Genomic DNA, 18,943 nt, shown 5'->3' on the forward strand with positions numbered 1-18,943 from the left:
TGTAAGTGATGACCTTGAAACCCACTTCCTAGGGCTGCCAAGGGTCCAGTGAAAATTTTTGGTTCTGTGCCTGGCACACAGTGGGGCTTTTGGAATGTTAGTCTCTTGGGTTTTAACTCCCTTCTGTTCCTGCCGCTGTCTTAGAAGGGAGGAGCACAGCTGTCTGAACAGATGTGCCTAGTGAGACAGGGTGGGGGCTGGCACACTGCTATTTACTGGATCCCTCTGGGGACCTGGAATAGCTCCTGTGCTCCACCAGGCTCCCCTGCCTAGACCCCCGGCCAGTCCCCACTTCATTCCATTAGGGCATCCCTTCTGCCCTGCGCCCAGGGAGGGAACGTGGCAAACATCGGCTCTTCCTCTTCCTTGTGCCCTGAACAGCCCTGCAGATGTACTTCGTCAACAAACCCCTCCACCGGAGACCTCAGAAAGAGCTGGAAGGCTGGAGGTGGACCAGAGGGGCTGCTGCTGTCCTGAGCATGTCAGGCGGCTGTGTAAGCTCTGCTCCAGACCTCCTGCATGCTGGGGCTCTGCTTTCACATCAAGGCAAGGGGTCAGATTCAAAACTTCTCCCTCTTTTTATTTAGCAAGAGGAGAGAGAAGTGTCCCCTGGCTGAGGGTCTTGCTGTTTGGGGGGGGTTCTAGGACTCGAGGGTGATTTCCATCCCTATGAGAAACTTTCATATCTCAGAAACAGTAGATTCATGTTGGCTGGACAATAAAAAGATGAGATGCCTGGTTAAATTTGAATTGCAGATAAGCACTAGATAGTTTTTTAGTGGAAGTGTATATGACACCGTATTTGGGACATATTTCTACTAAAAGTACTTATTTATCTGAAATGCAAATTTACCTGGATGTCCTGTATGTTATCTAGTGACCCTCCCAAGGATTGGACTTCTGCTCACCCTTCAGACTCCAGGTCATTTATGGTGGTGTTAAGGACACTTCGGAATAAGGGGGAGATGTACATCTGGTTTTGTAGTCCTAGCTCTTTGTGAGGTGATTCAGACTCACGGTTCTCAAGATGCAGTCCCTGGACCAGAAATGTCAGCATCACCTGGTCCTTGGTAGAAATGCAAATAAATTGTCATGTCCCACCCCAGACCTGTGAATCTGACGCTCTGGGCGGTGGGGCTCAGCATTCTGACTATCAAGACACAGAACCACAAGTTTAGACTCTGAGCAATCGGACGGTTCTGGGCTTGAAACCCAGTCCCACCATTTACTGACTGTGTCAGCAGAATTACTTACCCTCTCTGAGCCTACACATGACCTCCTAACCAAACTGAAATATAATACCTTATTTAGGGATGTATTAAGGATGTAATGAAGTTACAGATGATGAAGTAAAACCCACAGTGCCTGTCACAGTAAGAATGCACAAAACAATTACTCTCACTTTGCTCGTACAAAGAGAGGTCCACTGGTGCCCTGAGACAAATGTGATGGACAGCATGGCAAAAGCCCTAGTTACAGGAGTGATCTCTGCTCAGTTCAAACAAAGCTTGAATTTCCAGAAATGCAATTTCCCAGCAGTCCCATGGAGGGAGGAAGGAACTAGAAGGAGAAGGAACAGGGTGAGAAAGTACCAGGACCCAGTGGGGATTGGTTTTCTGACCCACAGACCAGCCCAGGGCAGAGAGCCCCATGGATTGAATTCCCTTCCTTCAGTGCTTGGTCCGGAACAGGTGTCCAAAGGGCAGGATTAAAAATTTTTTTTTTCTTTGCCTGGGAAGGTGAGGGAGAGGCGGCCTGAGAAGGTAGGACATGTCAGGGTGCCTATGCAGAGAGGGCGATCGGCACGCGTGGGTGTGTTTCACAGGGAGGGTCTGGGGCCACCGTGGGTCAGTCCAGATGAGGGTTCTCAGCTTTGGCTCCACTGACTTTGTGGGTCCGATGATTCTTTGTTACGGGGCTGTCGGTACCTGCAGCAGCAGCCCGAGTCTCCACCTACGAAATGCCGGTCGCCACTCTCTCCACACCCCCCCCCCCACGGTGGTGGCTGTCAAAAACATGTGCAGACATGGCCAGATGTCCCAGGAGCAAGGGGTTCTGGGTGTGCCGTGTGCCCCTGGGCTGAGAACCACCTGTCTGGAGAGTACTACACAATAACCACTCACAATTTTAACCGCTACCATTTATTGAATATTTATTATCTCCAATGCCCAGCTGATCTCACAAGGTAGGTCTTATTACCTACTTTTTACAATTGAAGAAACTGAGGCTGAGACAGTTAAAGCAACTTCCCTAAACCCTATGTCCAGTGGGTCTGGGCCTTTGAGGTTGGTCTAACTAAAGCACATGCTGCAAAAGCCTCTCTTTCTCTCTGAAAAACCGTTTTATTTCTTCAAGGAAACTCTTCTCATGTCAACTCAAGTTCAGAAATACTTACTGAGAAACCATGAGAAGATGTTGCTCCTCTCAAGTGTTCGTGACCAGTGTCCCTGGGGAGGTCAGACGCCCACAATACGGTTAAAGAACAAAGGAGGCAGGCCCAGTCTGGGCCAAGATGGACATTTCCAGGAGAAGAACTCTGAGCTGGATGCCCGCTGTGTAGGACTGTCTCCTGTGCTCTTGTACCGTCCATTCTGATAATACAAAGGAGAACTAAAACCTTGAGGTTCGCGGGGTCTACTAGCCATGTGTCTTTTGAAACGTCACCTCGCTGGCCTTGGCTGGGGCTGTAGGAGGCTTTTAGCCAAACACTCCGCCATCTTCTTTCTGGCTCTTTGCAGGAACTCTACGTTTCCCCTTTCCCGTCTCATGGCCGTATACTCGTAAGCTTTGAGCTTGCTGTAGTAATCAGAGAACTTGTTGTAGAGGATGGAAATCGGCATCCCGTTGAGGATAATTCCAAAAGCAATGCAGAGGAAGGCAAAAAGCCTGCCCAGGATGGTCTCTGGGTACATGTCTCCGTATCCCACAGTGGAGAGGCTCACCTGCGGGGGAAAGAAAGTGGGACGGAACAGTTAGCAGTGTGACGGGGGAGAAGACAAGTGACGGGGGAGAAGACAAGGACAGAACCAGGCAGGAAAGTGTCCTCTGTCTCCCTGAAGGTACACGTAGGTCAGATAATGGCTCCCACAGAGCCAGCTTTAGGGGGTACCAGAAGGTTTGCCTGCAGGATCTGCATCATGGAAAGAACACACGCTGTGGGGCTGGGAGTCCCGGGCTTGGATCCTGACTATTACACATTTTCTTACACACAATACAGGGGAGATCACAGCTGCCTAAGGGGTTGTGGAGAGCATATCCAATGCACTGTGTAAAGTTCCTGGGGAGCATGGCTTCAATAAATGTTAGCCTCTGCCTCCCCTCAGAGGGGCCAGCTTTAGGACCAGGGACCCTGGATTTGCCCATTTAATAGGTGTACCGGGAAGAGCTAGGGGTTGGAACCAGCCATACATGGGTCCAAGTCCTAATTCTGACCCTTCGCCGCTGAACACCCGCAAGTAAGATGTTCAGTCTCTGAGCTTTGGTTCCTCATCTAAAATCGGAGGATCACAGCCGACTCTTCATCTTCTCCTGCAGACTAAATAAGAAAAGGAGTATAAAGCACTTAACCCAGGATCAGGCCCACAAAAGGCAGCGAGCAACCCCCTCTGTGGTGCTTCTCTCCTCTTTAAAATGGAGACAATTATAATACTTCTCGGAGTTGTTATGTCATTCAAATGAGGTATCGTATATGAAGGTGCTCTAATTGCGAATGTCTGGAGAAACACACTCTCATTATTTTGCAAAGGGACTTTTCCGTAAGACATCACAGACCAAAAATATGTTCATCCTGCATGAAATTTCTCCCATCACTCTTGCACACTGCCTTGAATTCCACTAATTAGAGATTTATTTAGGTTAACAAGCTTCTGTTTTAAAATGCAGATACCCGTGGGACTAGTTATCAGTCAGTGGAGCCAGAGAAAACCTGGGAAAATCTCTTGGGGCCCATTTTTCTAAGCCTCATGTATTGAGCCTCCCGTCAGCCCCCAGACTAGTGGCTAAATGACTAGAAGGCTTGTAGGCAGGGCTTAGTTGCTTAGTTGGAGAAAAAAAAAAAACACAAAAAAAACCTCCTGTGCATTGCACAACTCCAGGGGGCACTGTTTGCTGCATTGATCTGTGGCATTGCCACAATTTTCTGGCAGATGATACTAGAATGCACAGTTAGCCTGTTGACTGTACCAAGGTGGTGTTTAGCTTAATAAACACTTCTGTTTTGACATAAGGGTCGGTTTGAACTAAGTGTGATTGGTTAGTTAGGATGGAACAGAGAAGCAGGCCAGCTGGGCTAATCTGGTGTTGCTGATAAGAACCACAGCTCCAGGGGCGCCTGGGTGGCTCAGTGGGTTAAGCCGCTGCCTTCGGCTCAGGTCATGATCTCGGAGTCCTGGGATCGAGTCCTGCATCGGGCTCTCTGCTCTGCAGGGAGCCTGCTTCCTCCTCTCTCTCTCTCTCTCTCTGTCTGCCTCTCTGCCTACTTGTGATCTCTCTCTGTCAAATAAATAAAATCTTTAAAAAAAAAAAAAAAAGAACCACAGCTCCACCCAGACCATAAAAAAGTGAAAGCTCGACGTCCTCTTGGGGGTGGGGGACGTACCACCTCTGACTGCGAGGGTCCTGCTGAGGGTGGGCTGTCCCTTCCCCTGGGGGATGAAAACAAGCAAGCACCTAAGAGAGGCAAGATGGCGGAGACCAGCTTAAGGAGACAGATGGCATCTGGGTACATGGCTCTGGATCCCCTTCCCAGCTCTGTGTCGGGCAAGTCTTCCGCACGCCCTCTGTCTCTGTTTCTCCTTGTGAAATACAGGGAGAGGAGCAGTACCTACCCCGCAGGGGTGTTAAGGGATTGAAGGAGAGCGTGGGGCAGGCTACGAGGAGAAGGCTAGTGGTTCTCATGCTTACTAGAGCGACGGGCTGTGGAAACGGGCCCCTGCTTGGATCCTGCTGAACAGGAGGGGAACAGGGTGGGGGGCACTCTGGCTCCAGATTCTGGCACCAAAGGATGATGTCAGGCAGTGGTAAGGTGACCTCACTCATGGGCATGCGTGTGTGTGTCTCCGTCTCTCTCTCAGCCCTGGCCATACCCGGAGAAAAAGAACCTGAGTCAGGTCTCTGTCCGGGTACACTGACCTGAACCGTGGCTTCCACAGGTCACCAAGCACAGCCCTCCTATCTCTGGATGAATGTTGAGTCTCGGTCTGCTTGCCCTGGAGGAAGCTTACGGGGAGTCTGGGAACAGGGATCAGTGACAGGAAGGGGTAGTTCAGGAAGCTTCCACAAAAGGCCGAGGCCGCCGAGAAGGGAGGCAGGAGGCTAGAGGATCCAGAGGAAGAGAACAGAGACCAAGTGCCTGTTTTAGACTTCTGATCAGTCCCTCACTGGGTTTACTGCATTCCCAACCTTGACTTTTTTTTTTTTTTTCTTTTTTGGCTGAACTTTGGAGAGTCAAAAGCAAAGAGTGTTGTTGGCTTAAGGGAGATGACCTACTTGAGGCTCATAATATGGTCTAAATATTTTTGTATATCTTGGGTCTTTATTTTTAGAGAAAAGATCTCTTCTGCTAGGAGGCTCTGTGGGACGGGTCCTGAAGAATTTGTTCAAAACGCACAGTTCATCATTGCCTTGTCTGTTCTGTGGACAGTTTGACTCAACCAGTGACGTGCTTCTTGTTCCTTGGCTCCACAAGGAATGCAGAATTCCTTGGCTTTGGGAATCTCTTGTCCATGTTCCACAGCCCAAACCCATTTCTCCCTTCATGAACATTAAAGATGGAAAGCCCTATACTGACACATGTGACCTCAGAGTGCGTTCTCACATTAGGAGGGGCTGGGTCTGGAAATGTGACCGGAATCCCTGCAATCCATCTTAATACCCCGAAAACACTGGCCGGCTCAGCCACTCCCTGAACTGGAAATGTCCCATTCCGTGGAAGGCTTACATATTTTCCCTAGCCTTTGGGTCCCAAAAGCCAGAATGTGACCTTCCCCGAGGAGCTCACCCATTAATCAGCAAATCTTGGCCTCCTAAACATTACAAGGAGGACAAGCATCCAGTTTTTCTCTCAAACTTCAGAATGACCATACTGAAATTTCTCCTTCAGCAAGGAATGTTTGTTTCCTTCATAATGAGCGAGGTATACATGAAATCTTGGCACCCAGAAATCCATGCACGTAGGAGCCCAGGGAACACAACTGATTTTTCAAAATAATGAACGCCTCTTCTAGCATTCCCAAACAATTTGGGGTGTTGAAGACTTGTGATTTCTGGCTAAAATTATTACTCATCTTAATGCATGTTCTTTAAAGGATTTATCTTCAAAGGCTATATGTGCCTATCCATGCTGCTGTGGTTACAAATATTTGAGGAATTCCTCTTTGAATTTTAATCTGCACAGAGGATTCAGTGGCATGACCTTGAAACAAGTAGTCTTAGCCGCCTCAAGGGTTAACTCCAGATGTCAGTCTTCAGCTCAAGGGACCTGACTGTATCTCAGAATATCAAATCCTCCTTCCAAAAGGTGAGGATTTGGCACGATTACAAAGTAGTAAGTGGACATATCACGGTCTCCAAAGAGAATTCCTCAGTGGAATTCAAAGAATGTTTTGAGGGTAGAAGCGCTGTTAGAATGAGGTCATGGGTGAGGAGAGGGCCTTATGAGAACCAACCTGCCTCATCTGTATGTTAAAGCCCTGATGTGCGTGGAAATTGCGTAATGAGGAGGAGGTAGCGGAAGCTAAGCTAAATGTGGGATCTATTCCTCCAGCCGGGGAAAGGCATGCCGTAATGATGCCATAACCTCACCCACGGTTTACTTGGTACTTTTCCCTGTCCTCTACAGCTCCGTCATGTCCCACAAGTCCTGCCGGCCCACAGGAGGACCACAGTTCTAAAAGGGGACCACTCCAGAGTCAGGAGTCCACAGGAGCAAAAAGTTAGAGTAGTGCCTAAGAGCCTTTGCCCCATTTCATGGCTCCTTTGCTGTTTCTGAAGGATCTAAGAGGATGCTGCCTCCCTTACTGCTGTCTGTCGGACACTGACCCTCTGTCTCTCGGTCCCAAGCGAGACACCCTCTGTACTCTGTCCTATGGTCCCGCAGCTGAGAGTGTGCAAACTACATTTCCCAGACCTCCTTGCTCGCGGGCTTCTGCTTGTGTTCTGCAAATGAGATAGTGTTGGGACACGGGAGGTGGGTGAGGGGCTAAGCGTCTCTATTCCCACTTCTGCGGGCTGTCACCGTCCTCCAGTAAGCAGATAGCCGTGGCTCAGGAGTCTTTTGGCTCAGAGAACACTAATCTCATGATGTCGTCCAAGGAGTTTCTGTGACAGCCTCTCAGTGGCTCCTTCTCTGTTCTTGTGGGTTCCAGTAACTTGACCTTCTATTTGTTCCTTCAGTTTTAGGGCTGACCACTGTTCCACGCAGAAACCGATCTCTGGGTTCTCCGTTTCCCCTTACTGCTCTTCTAGCCCTCTAACACGTGTGTATCAATAACCCTGCGTCACATTCCTTCTGTTTAAAATATACCCCTGCCTTTTCTTTTCTGTTTTCCTAACTTGGCTGATGCAACTTCTAAATGGGTCTTTTTTTTTTTTTTTTTTAAGATTTTATTTATTTATTTGACAGAGATCACAAGAAGGCAGAGAGGCAGGCAGAGAGAGAAGAGGAAGCAGGCTCCCTGCTGAGCAGAGAGCCCGATGCGGGGCTCGATCCCAGGACCCTGAAATCATGACCTGAGCCTAAGGCAGAGGCTTTAACCCACTGAGCCACCCGGCGCCCCCTAAATGGGTCTTCTTAAAGCAAGCCATCAGTCCGTTAAAATAAAATAAAATCTCGGTGATCTCGTAAGTGCCACCTATTTGCAAGGAAATGATGACATGCTTTGGGAAAACAAAGATAGGAGAAAGGTCTCTGTGGCACAATTATCTGCTGGATCAGCTAGAGATAAATCTTCTCTTTGAAGAGTTTTGTTCGTCTTTGCAGGCATGAGTTCATGACATAGTTTTCTCTTTGGTTTCTATAGTTTTAACTCACTCTTGAGGCTCAGAAGAAAATGGCCCATTAAACAGTCTAGTTGCCCTTTTCTGCTTGAAAACAGAGCCACACCGGAGGCCAGTGATGACAGCGTCTTCACAGAGCTGACTGTTCTTGCCAGAGCTGGGCCATGCATTTCCTACCCCCAGGCAGCCAGGGTGGGGGGGGTGGGGGGTGGGAGGGGTCAATTGGGCGCCCAACATGACTGGAGCTGCCCTGCCCTGGGTGTGCACCTATTCATCTGGGCACTCAGAGGCTCTCCCAGGAGAGAAGAGCTGACCCCTTCGTATGTCTTACAGCCTCTCTTTTTCTAGGAGAGAGGGAGTCACTTCTGTTTTTATTTCCCCCCAAATGAATCTGAAAGCAAAGGTTACGGCTTCCACGTGATAAAGAGTACCAACTAGACAGATAGGGTAGCTTCTATTTATGGTGGATGTACTGCTGCTAGCATTTTACATATGTTTCCTATTACATTAGCACTTACAAATGATCTCCGTTTGACAGACGAGTAGGACGGGGCTCTTAAATCCTAATGCGGGAGCATTTGCAGACGTGAATGTCCACAGGGGGTTATTCTGCAGCTGTAGAAGTATTCACCCTGATGAAAATTACTGTATTCCTCTTAAAACCTTGAGCTGAATTACAGAGGAAGGTTTTAAGATCCTTGGCATAGAGAGAGGGAAGATGATGAAAAGCAAGTCGGATTTGGGGACTGTCTGCAAGTGCAGCAGCCCACAGAAGAACGGCTTGGAGAATCGGTCTGTAGTGAGGCTGAGCATACAAGGCAGACAGCACGGACGTCTGGAAGACACTACCGACCTGTGTGAGGATGTGTTTCCTGATAGGTACATATGTGAGCAGGAACAGCTTACTACAGTAGAATGATTGTATTACCTAATTTTTTTTTAAATAGAAATATAGTGGACACACAATGTGACATTAACTTCAGGTGAACAGTACGGTGACTCAACAGGTCTGCACATTCTGTTACGCGACCATCTGTCACCATACAACCTGACGACAGCACCACTGACTACATTCTCCGTGCTGTTTCTTTCATCCCTGTAGTTTAGAATTCTGTAACTGGAAGCCTGTACCTCACGCTGCCCTTCACCCGTTTTACCCCCCTCCACCATCCTACCTTCTGGCAACCTCTGGTTTGTTTTTTATATTTATGGATATGCTTCTGCTTTTTTGTTTGTTTGTTCACTTTATTTTTTTCAGATTCCACATATAAGTGAAATCATGTGGCATTTGTCCTTCTCTGATTTGTTTCGTGTAGCATGATGTCCTCAGTTGTTGTCCATGTTGTTGCAAATGGCAAGATCCCATTCTTTCGTTATGGTTCAGTAATATCCCGTGTGTGTGTGTGTGTGTGTGTGTGTGTGCGCGCGCGCGCACGCACACACATCCCTCATCTTTATCCATTCGTCTGCTGATGGACACTTTGGCTGCTTCCATAATTAGGCCATTGTAAATAATGCTGCAGTGAACACAGGGGTGCATGTATCTTTTCAAATTACTGTCTTCATGTTCTTTGGGTAAATACCCAGTAGCGGATTTTCTAGATCGTACAGTATTTCTATTATTTATTTATTTATTTGGAACCTCCATACTGTTTTCTATAGTGGCTGCACCAGTTTGCATTCCTTTTAACAGTGCATGAGGGTTCCTTTCTCTCCACATCCTTGCCAACTCTTGTTATTTCTTGTCTTTTATAGCCATTCTGACAGGTGTGAGGTGATCTCTCATTGCAGTTTGGATATGCATTTTCCTGATGATGTGTGATGTTGAGCATTTTTTTTTCATGTGTATGTTGGCCATGTGCGCATCTCCTTTGGAAAAATGTCGATTCAGTGGACCTAATTCTTTCTATCTTCCTGCATCCACGTCTCTGCCATAAAGCCTTTCAGTGCTTTCCTAGATTGGGTGCGCTAATCTGGTCTGCTCTTGGACTCTGAACTTGGCCTTGCGACTTGGTTTGGCCAATGCGTTGAGCAAATGACATGAGCAGAAACTTACACAGAGCTGACGTGGTTGAAACTGCATCCCCTGTCCTGCCCATTGCCATGGCCATGGGTGCATGCCTGCTGGAGAATGGAGGAGATGTGGTCTAGTCCTCTCTTTGATCCCAGCTGTCACCCAGCTGATCATCAGACATATGAGTGACTGGCACCAGCCCAAATGAGAAGGACCTTCTGGTTGAAAACAGCCCAAACTGCTGACTTGCAAACTCATAAGCTAAATCAGTGCTCGACATTTTAAGCTATTAAGTTTTGGGGTAGTTTGTGATGCATCATTATTATAGCAATAAATAACATAATTTGTGAATAGCTGAACACATATTTATCATGGGGGTGTGCTCAAAAAAAATCTTAATTATGAGGTGTGTGATCAGTAAAAGGCGTGGAGACAGCTGTGTCGGAGTTCGTTTTGGGATTCCACTTCTTACTCTCATTTCTGTTCAGTCATGTCTGTACAGAAGGGTTTCTTCTCACCCTTAAAATTTCAGCTCAGTGTCATTTTCTCCAGGAAGGCCTCTCCGGCCATCCTATTAAAGGTGGATTCCACACCCAGCTCTCTCTATCCTGTTATCTCATACGAGACACACCGGTAGCTGAAACTATATATTCTCTTTCTCCATCAGAATATAAACTGCGTGAGAGAAAGAAAGTCATCTTTTGAGGGGTTTTGTTCTACTGATAACCCAATATCCCTAGTGTTTAGATCACCCACTTGGTGCCCTGGAATTGATCAAAGAATTCTAGCTCAGTGAATGCGTAGGATGGATTTTGTGATTCTCATGAAGAATTCATCTTCATGTTTTGTATCTTTTATTTGGCATCTACATAGGGAAACAAGGCATTCTGTCTACATCATTTTGGCAGCATTCTCTTCTCTTTGCTCTATGAGAATATGGTCCCTTGGTACACAGTGTGGCTTGCCTTCAGGAGGATGGGGAAGAACTTTCTTAATCTCTGTTTTCCTGGGGCATAAAGCAGTGTTTGAATGTTCAAGGGGGGGGGGGATCTGCTCCTGTTGTTACCATAGATTAGTTTAGAAACATAGATTAGTTCATAATGATTTTTACTAGTCTCTGAAATTCTCAGAATGAGATGGACAAAGTCCACTGGTAAAGGTTGAGGTTGGTCAACAGTGAGGCAGAAGTGTGCAAATTTTGGCTTGTGAAAATAGTGCCTGATGGAGATAATGTCCACAAAAGAAAACTTGATTTGGCAAAAGCAGTAATCGTTAAAATGTGTTATTGATAAAAATTAAATGGTGATTTTAGTTTTGACTGGAAAACTTATGGAAAAAAACGATTTTAACTAAAACTGTTTTAGTTAACATAAAAAGGGGGAAATTTGAAAGTTTGGAGGGTCATTGCACATTACATAGATCAAGAAATTAAGTGGAATCAATAGGTATTCGCTTCAAGAAATTTTTTAAAAGAAAAATCCTCACTAGCAATAGAATTCTTATCAATTTTTGTATTAATATACAAAATTTTAAAAAGTTTTCTGGGTTGAAAGTATAGTACAGAATGTCCCCTAGGCCCCACCTACATGCACGCTGGCCTTCTAAGATACTTGGTTAAATGGAGACTTGACTCTTGAACTTGGTAGCGTGTCATCAGCGTGCGGATCTGCTCTTCTCCTTTCCTGCTTTACTCACCTCCGAAGTAAATGTCATTTGCTGGGGACAAAGCATCCTCTATCAGCGCCATCTGTACACATGGTTTATCTACTATGGGGATGACCTTTTGTCACCGGGAATATGATCAGAGGTGTGGCATTGGGCTAGCTCATGGGGAAGAGCCTAATGTCATCCCATCACTGAAGAAAGCCCACAAATCCTATTTGACATAGATTTGACATAGGAGTTCTACTTTTTCCTGACAGAAGACTAACTGCATTATAGGGCTCTGTAGCCACCCTTTTTTAGGGACAAGAAAACTTAGGACAGGGAGTAAGAGAGTGAGGGTTCACAGTTATTCAGGGTCACAGTTAATTATTAGCAGATCGGGGACTAGAATCTAAATGTAAACCTTCCATCTCGCTGAACTACATTGTTAGTAGCCCTGGGTTGGTTCATCTCAGAAATCCATACCAGACTCGAGGTTCTAACAAACCCAGTGTTAATATTGAAAATAACCAGTTCCTTACATGGGAAAAACTGGTTGTATTTGCTTAATGTTTCTAGCGGCATTACAAACCATCTACTTTTAAAAATAGAGAAATGACACACCCACTTCTTTCCTATGCACAAATGTGAGCTTATCCATCAGCATGTTCGGTGACTCAGGGATTTCCCAGGGATTTAGCTTAGCATAGCAGAAATGCGGATATTTGAGCAAATGGAATATATTACTACAGAGAGGCAAATGCCAAAGAAAACAACAAAAATGACCGAAAGATTGCAAATTAGGCAAGGCACGCCCTAGACATGAATCTTGAAAGAGGCAGTTGCTGGGTGTAGGAAGGGCATGGATTTTGTCTTGGATGGTTTTAGGTTTAGGTCGTCACTCTGCTACCTTTAGGTGGGTGTCTACACTCAAACCCTCTGCACCTCGACTGCTCCAGCTGTAGAACAAGAATACCAGGCCCTAAAGGAACTTCAGTGATCCTGGATCAAGTTTGGGTTGTAGATGCTTCTCTCCACACTCAGGATTGGCTAGAAGCAGTGGGACCTCAGTTAGGGTGGACACGGGTCAGCTGAGTCTCACTTCTTCCCCGCATAAACTTACTTTCCTTCGAATCTGTTGTCCTCTTTAAAAAAATCGTGATCCTAACCATTTCACAGGTTGTGATCCTGAAATCAGATAAAATTTACAAACCGGACAACAGGTGTTGGGTAAGTGGTGAATAAGAATGGATGGGTCCCACATACATAAACAAGGAATTCTTCTTAAAATCAGCCTGTCCAGGGACGTAAGACTAAATCTAGATTCGGGGGGGGGGGGCGCTTGGGTGGCTCAGTGGGTTAAAGCCTCTGCCTTCAGCTCGGGTCATGATCGCAGGGTCCTGGGATCAAGCCCCGCTTCGGGCTCTCTGCTCGGCGGGGAGCCTGCTTCCGTTGCTCTCTGCCTACTTGTGATCGCTGTCTTTCAAATAAATTTAAAAAAATCTTAAAAAAAAAAAAATCTAGATTCGGAAGCTCCTAGGACCAAGCCGAATTCCGTTACTTACGGGACTCTGTCTTTCCAGCTTGGTTCTGTTTGCCGCAGGCAGCAGAGCCCTGGAGGGAGCAGCGGCCCCTACGCCAGCAGGGAAAAGGTCGGGGAACAAAGCCAGGCAGGCCGCTGATGGCCCGGGACGGGGCCGACTGGCCGCCTCCAGGCTGGGGAAGCGGCCGGGAAGCCGGGGCCCGGGTACTCACCGCGGCCCACCACCAGGCGTGGGGGATGCTGGTGAAGTTGGTGTTGGGGATGTCGTGCTCCACGGAGTAGACGGCGGCCGAGAAGGTGAAGACGCCCATGGCGATGAAGAGCATGAGGCAGCCCACCTGCTGGTAGCAGCGGCGCAGCGTGAAGCCGAAGGCGCGCAGGCCGGTGGAGTGGCGCGCCAGCTTGAGCACGCGCAGCACCCGCAGGAGGCGCATGACGCGCAGCGCCTGGCCCACCTTGCCCACGCGGCCCACCGCCTCGAGGTCGTGCTCGCGCGGCGAGCCCTTGCCCTGCCGCGGGTCCTCGCCCGTGACGCCCTCGAGCAGCAGCTGCAGGTAGAGCGGCAGGATGGCCACCAGGTCGACCACGTTGAGGGCGCTGCGCGCGAAGCCCCGCAGGTCGGGCGTGGAGGCGAGGCGCAGCAGGAACTCGAGCGTGAAGAAGGCGATGCACAGCACCTCCACGTGCTCCAGCACGGGCCGCGCGTCGCCGCCGCCGCCGCCGCCACCACCACTGCCACCGCCGCCGCCGCCGCCGCCGCCGCCCGCGCCGGGCCCCGCCGGCTGCTGCATCTCCTCCACCGTGTTGAGCGCCAGCGCCACGACCGAGATGAGCACGAAGAGGCTGGAGGCCACCCCGATGGCCTTGGCGGCCACGGACGAGAAGGGCTTCTCCAGGAGGTTCCAGAGGCGGCGGCGCTGCGGCCCGAAGAAGCGCATGTCGCGGAAGAGCTCCTCGGCCTCCTCCGCCTGCGCCTGGGCGCGCAGCTCGCGCTGCACCTTGAGCTGCTCGCTGAGCTCGTCGCGCCGCTCCTCGAAGCAGATGCGGCAGCAGCGCGGCGCGTACTTGAGCCGCACGCCCCAGTAGCCCAGCTCCTCCAGGAAGCCGCGCGGGCACAGCTCGTCCCGCACCAGCAGCACCCCCGACGCGTAGAAGTTGCAGACCAGCTGGAAGACGGCCGGGTCGCGGTCGAAGAAGTACTCGTCCGTGCGCTCCTCGTAGTCGTCGCACAGGCCCAGCCGGCGGCCGCGGCTGGTGCTCGTGGCCAGGCGGCCCAGGCGCGTCTTGGGGAAGCAGGCGAGCTGGCGGCCGTCCAGGCGGTAGCTCTGGCCGCCCACGTTCACGCGCAGCGCCGACGGCGCGCCCGCGAGGTCGGGGCTGCCGGCCGGCGGGGCGCCCTGGGCCTCGGGCTGCCGAGCCTCCTCGCCCGGCTCGTCCCGCAGGTCGTCGTCCTCCTCGCCGTCCTCGTCCTCCTCGATGTAGTAGTTATAGTTGCCCTCGGTCCACGGCGCGAGGCTGGCCTGGGAGCCGGAGCGGGTCCCCACGGAGCAGACGCTGCGCCGCGGCGCGCCGGCCCCGGCCCCGGCCTCGGGTGCCTGCTCGCTCTCCGGAGTGTTCCAGGACCGGTAGCCCCAGGACCGCCGCCGCTCGCTCTGCTTCAGCATGGCTGCGGGCAGCGAGCCCCTCGGTCCGCCTTCCCGGCCGTCGCGGGGCCTCCGGGCTGGTCCCCGCCGCTGGGAGGACCCGGAGCAGACGGCTGTCGGCTGTCGGCGGCTCTGATCGCGCTGATGGGGGCGCCGCAAGGGTTAGGAGGGATTTGGAGCCTCTTAGCTCCTTTCCTCCCCCTCCCTGCTCTCCCCGACGTCGGGCTTGATTACGTGGTGGTAAATCTGTAGGTAATCAGACGGTGGCAGGGATTATTGCTAATAAAAACGTCGCCAGCCCCTAGGCCTGTCCTTAGGAAGAGCTCGGTGTGCTTGTGCTGGGGTGAAAGCCCCCGATTTAACTCCAGGATCCAGACGCCTGTGTCCTGGCCTCTGCAGGAGCGAGGACAGACATGGCCTCGGAACGCTTAAAGCGGACTTGAGCACAAGCTGTTGCTTCTTAGCGCGGCCCCTGTTTCGATCCCCTAAGACTTCAGTGAGCCCCTTCCCGTTCCTTCACGTGATCCTTTCTGGTTGTTTCCACATGGCTGCTACTTAGCACTGCTTTAGGATCCAGTCTGATCTTCTCCGTCCGGGCCTCCACCCCCTTTGTCTCTGTTTCTCTGCCTCTGTTTCCCTCCCCGCTTTGCAGGAACGAGAGCATATTCCCGGATGCCATCCCGGGACCAGTGGGTACACGTTCTCGTAGCCCTAATTAGCTGCTCTGTTGGGATCAGATATAAAGGTGGCCAGACTTGATTCCAAGGAAAAGGTCTCCTTTATTCTTCAAGACACCGCTTTAAAAAAAAAAAAATTTTTTTTTAAGTCTCTTTCCATGTGGAAAGCAACATAGCTAGATGCTGGGGGTAGGAATCCTATAGGCACACAGTTGCTCACGGTTTTGTGGGTGATGGAGTTAAGTAAACACAGCAAAAGCGTGAGTAAAAAATACAGGGTAGCAGAGGAGAGGAAGGGACTTGTTCTGAGCAGAGAGTATGTTTTCAAATTCAGTTATTTCAAAGAGCTAATAATTGTTGATGGCAAAAAATTCAAAAGGTGCCAAAGATGCATTCCAGAAGACAGTGTCTCCCTCTCCCAAACCGAACTTGCACTTATCAGGTGTGCCTCTGAGGGTGCAACCACTGTTGTTGTTCTAGAATACTTTTCGGTCGTTCTTCCAGAAATATCCTAAACATATACAAGCAAAAACCTGTCTCCATCTGCAGTGTGGATAGCTCTCTACTGTTAACACAGATCAGAGTACACTGTCCACATTGCTTTTTCCAATTAACCATGTGTCTCAGAGGTGTTTTCACATCTGAACGTAAATGTCCACCTGATTTTGAAGGTAGCCCCATAGTAGTCTGACAGGGATAAATATTTAGGTTGTTTTATATCTTGACTCTTGGAAAAAACCTTAGAACAAATAACCTTGTGTGTATTTACACACTTTCAAGATGGAGGAAGGATTGCCAAGAAGCCTGACCAGAGAGGACAGAACAAACTGGACAGATACCTTGGGAAGACACTGAAAATGATGCCATCTTCAGCATGCGTGAATGGTTCTATTACTTAATGTCCTGTCCGATAGAAATGGGTGGGTGTCCTTTGGCATCCTGGTTCAAACAAAAAGCCTAAAACATTTTTGAGAGTTGGAAATTTGATGGTATTTAGGAACTCCTACGAATATTTTTAGTTGTGATAATGGTCTTGTAAGGTTAAAGGCTGTGTATCTTTTAGAGACACATGCTGACGTATTTATGGATGGAAGGATACCATACGTGAGCTTGGCTTCAAGAAAATAGGGGGAAAGGGAAAACGGGCTGGCCATAGCATGGGACTGTGATAGGCCATGGGTTACTAACTCATGTTGACACTGAGTGATGGGGGTATAGAGATTCATTATGCTACTCTGCTTTCCTATGTGTTTGCATTTCTTCATAATAAAGTGTTTGGGGGCACCTGGGTGGCTCAGCTGGTTAAATGTCTCCCTTCAGCTCAGGTTATGATCCCGGAGTCCTGGGATCGGGCCCCACATCAGACTCCCCGCTCAGTGGGAAGACTGCTTTTCCTTCTCCCTCTGGCCCTCCCCCCTGCTCGTGTGCACACTCTCTGTCTATCTCTCTGAAATTAATAAAATATTTTTTAAAGAGTTTTAAAAAATGTATATGAAAGACAAATTGTTAGGTCAAAGCCTGCATGTTTGCAATTTCGATCAATGATGTCACTTTCCCTCATAAAAATTTTACTAATGTGTAACTCACCGTCACGCTTCATGAGCTCCACCCATTCGATAGGTAAAAAAGAACATGTGTAATAATTTTAATTAGCATTTCTCTTACTGCGAATGCAGCTCAGCGTCTCTTCCTGTCATTAGATGTGTTTCTTTTTCTGCTTTTCATCAATAGGTTGGTATTTCTTTGACCGATGTGTAGGAGGGCTATCTGTATTTTGGGTATAGGCCCCTTGGGGTATGGATTGCAATTTTCATGTCTGACTTGATCCTTTGATGAGTTTTTGTTCCCATGTAAATTTTTTTATTCGGAGACTTCTCACTGTGGTGGCCTATTGGGAAACGTCACCGCTTCATAATCTGGAAGAATTTTCTTCTTACAGTTTTCCTTCTCTCATTTAAGGATTTGATCCAAGAAGAATTAATTTTGAGGTAAAGAGTGACGTGTAGGGGCCCAACTCCGTTTTCCAGGGTTTTATCCACATGTCCCGACACATGAACTGGATAATCCGTCTTTTCCCCACTGGTGTGTAATGCTGTCCTTACCACGTAGTTCAGTTTTAATTATGTTTCTGGGTCGTTGGGAGTCACAGTTGCTACAAGGCTGATGACCTTGTTTGGCTTTCCATAGACCTCAATCCTCCAAGCTTAAGGTAACGCCTAATCAGGCCTAGCCTTGAAGTTCCTCAATGCCCTTCTCGTGCTCTCCTGTTGGCATGTAGTGTAGATGTCGCTTCTCCGTCCACCCACTGAGCTGTTCTCCTGTTCCCTCGCTACTTTCTGCACTGCTCAGCACTACCGCCAAGTAGCTTCACTATGTGGAATTGATCACGCTCTTAGAAGAGATCATCACTGTTCTCAGAATTCCCATCGCCTTTCTTCCCGCCGCACTGCTATGCTGCTGCTTACCTAAGATTTCCAGGCTGTCGCAGCTTTTGTCCTGAAAAACAGGAGAGTTCATGATGTTTGAGCGGCATCGCATTGCCTGCCTGGATGGACCGCGCTGCTTTGTCTTGTACTCCCCAGTGCGTGTGTCCGTGTGGACATGTTGCTTGGATTTTGCTCTTGGTTTTTGTTTTTTTTTTTTCCCCTTTGCGAAGGCAACTGTAGGTGAATATCCCTATATGGAAACCCTTTCTAGCCATGAGAACTGTCCAAAAGTAGAATGGGAACACATTTAAGAATTTGTAGGGCAGGGTTGCCTGGGTGGCTCAGGCTGTTGGGCATCTGCCTTCGTCTCAGAGTGTGATCCCAGGGTCCTGGGATCAAGTTCTGCATGGGTCTCTTTGCTCAATGGGGAGTCTGCTTCTCCCTCTGCCTGCAACTCCCCCTGCTTGTGCTCCTCTCTCTCTCTCTCAAATAAATAAATCTTAAAAAAAGAAAAAAGAATTTGTAGGGCAGAGGGAAACCTGTGTGATCTTCAAGTCAGCTTCTGCCTTGAAATTACTAAGAATCCAGGTCTTTCCTTCATGTTTCATCTGTATCAAATTCCCTCCTGCCTTTCTTCTGCGATCCTCATCCTTCAAAAGTCAGTACAGACATCCTCCTCCTCTTGGAGCGATGCCTCTCTGACATTTCTGTGTGTTTTGTCAAGATGGGTCAGCTGCTCCTTGTCAGTGTTTTCACTTAAGGTGACATATAACTTAGAACATGAGGCACTTCTTTTAATAAAGAGAGACTTAAAAAGTTTCCCATTACGGAAGTTCTAGAAGTGCATTAGAGAAGAGTTGAAAAAACAGAGTAGAACACTAGTGACCAATACAGTAATAACAGCATGCCCAGACACTAGACTTTATTAATCCCTAAACAACCTATCATGCAGGCACTGCTCCTTCTTCACAGGTGAAGAGACTGGGACACAGGAGTTAAAT

General features: G+C 48.7%; 1 protein-coding gene across 1 annotated transcript; it reads right to left on the reverse strand.

Moving 5' to 3' along the window:
- Nucleotides 1–2,151: 2,151 nt before the first annotated feature.
- KCNV2 (potassium voltage-gated channel modifier subfamily V member 2) lies at nt 2,152–14,860 on the reverse strand. Its single transcript, XM_045065113.1, has 2 exons — nt 13,409–14,860; nt 2,152–2,942 (listed from the first exon to the last, which is right to left on the reverse strand). Exons 1-2 carry the CDS (start codon nt 14,858–14,860, stop codon nt 2,661–2,663), a joined length of 1,734 nt encoding a protein of 577 aa, XP_044921048.1. The 3' UTR covers nt 2,152–2,660.
- Nucleotides 14,861–18,943: the final 4,083 nt, after the last annotated feature.

This window comes from Mustela putorius, unplaced genomic scaffold, assembly GCF_011764305.1.
Source record: "Mustela putorius furo isolate JIRA1106 unplaced genomic scaffold, ASM1176430v1.1 tig00003854_pilon_pilon_pilon, whole genome shotgun sequence".
In the NCBI taxonomy this organism is placed as follows: Eukaryota; Metazoa; Chordata; class Mammalia; order Carnivora; family Mustelidae; genus Mustela; species Mustela putorius.

Bases quoted from the DNA above. Each gene is read 5' to 3' on its own strand.
- KCNV2 (XM_045065113.1), bottom strand. From the start codon at position 14,860: ATGCTGAAGCAGAGCGAGCGGCGGCGGTCCTGGGGCTACCGGTCCTGG. The intron at 2,943-13,408 runs GTGAGTACCCGG...TTTCCCCCGCAG, and splicing joins ACGCCTGGTGGTGGGCCGCG to GTGAGCCTCTCCACTGTGGG.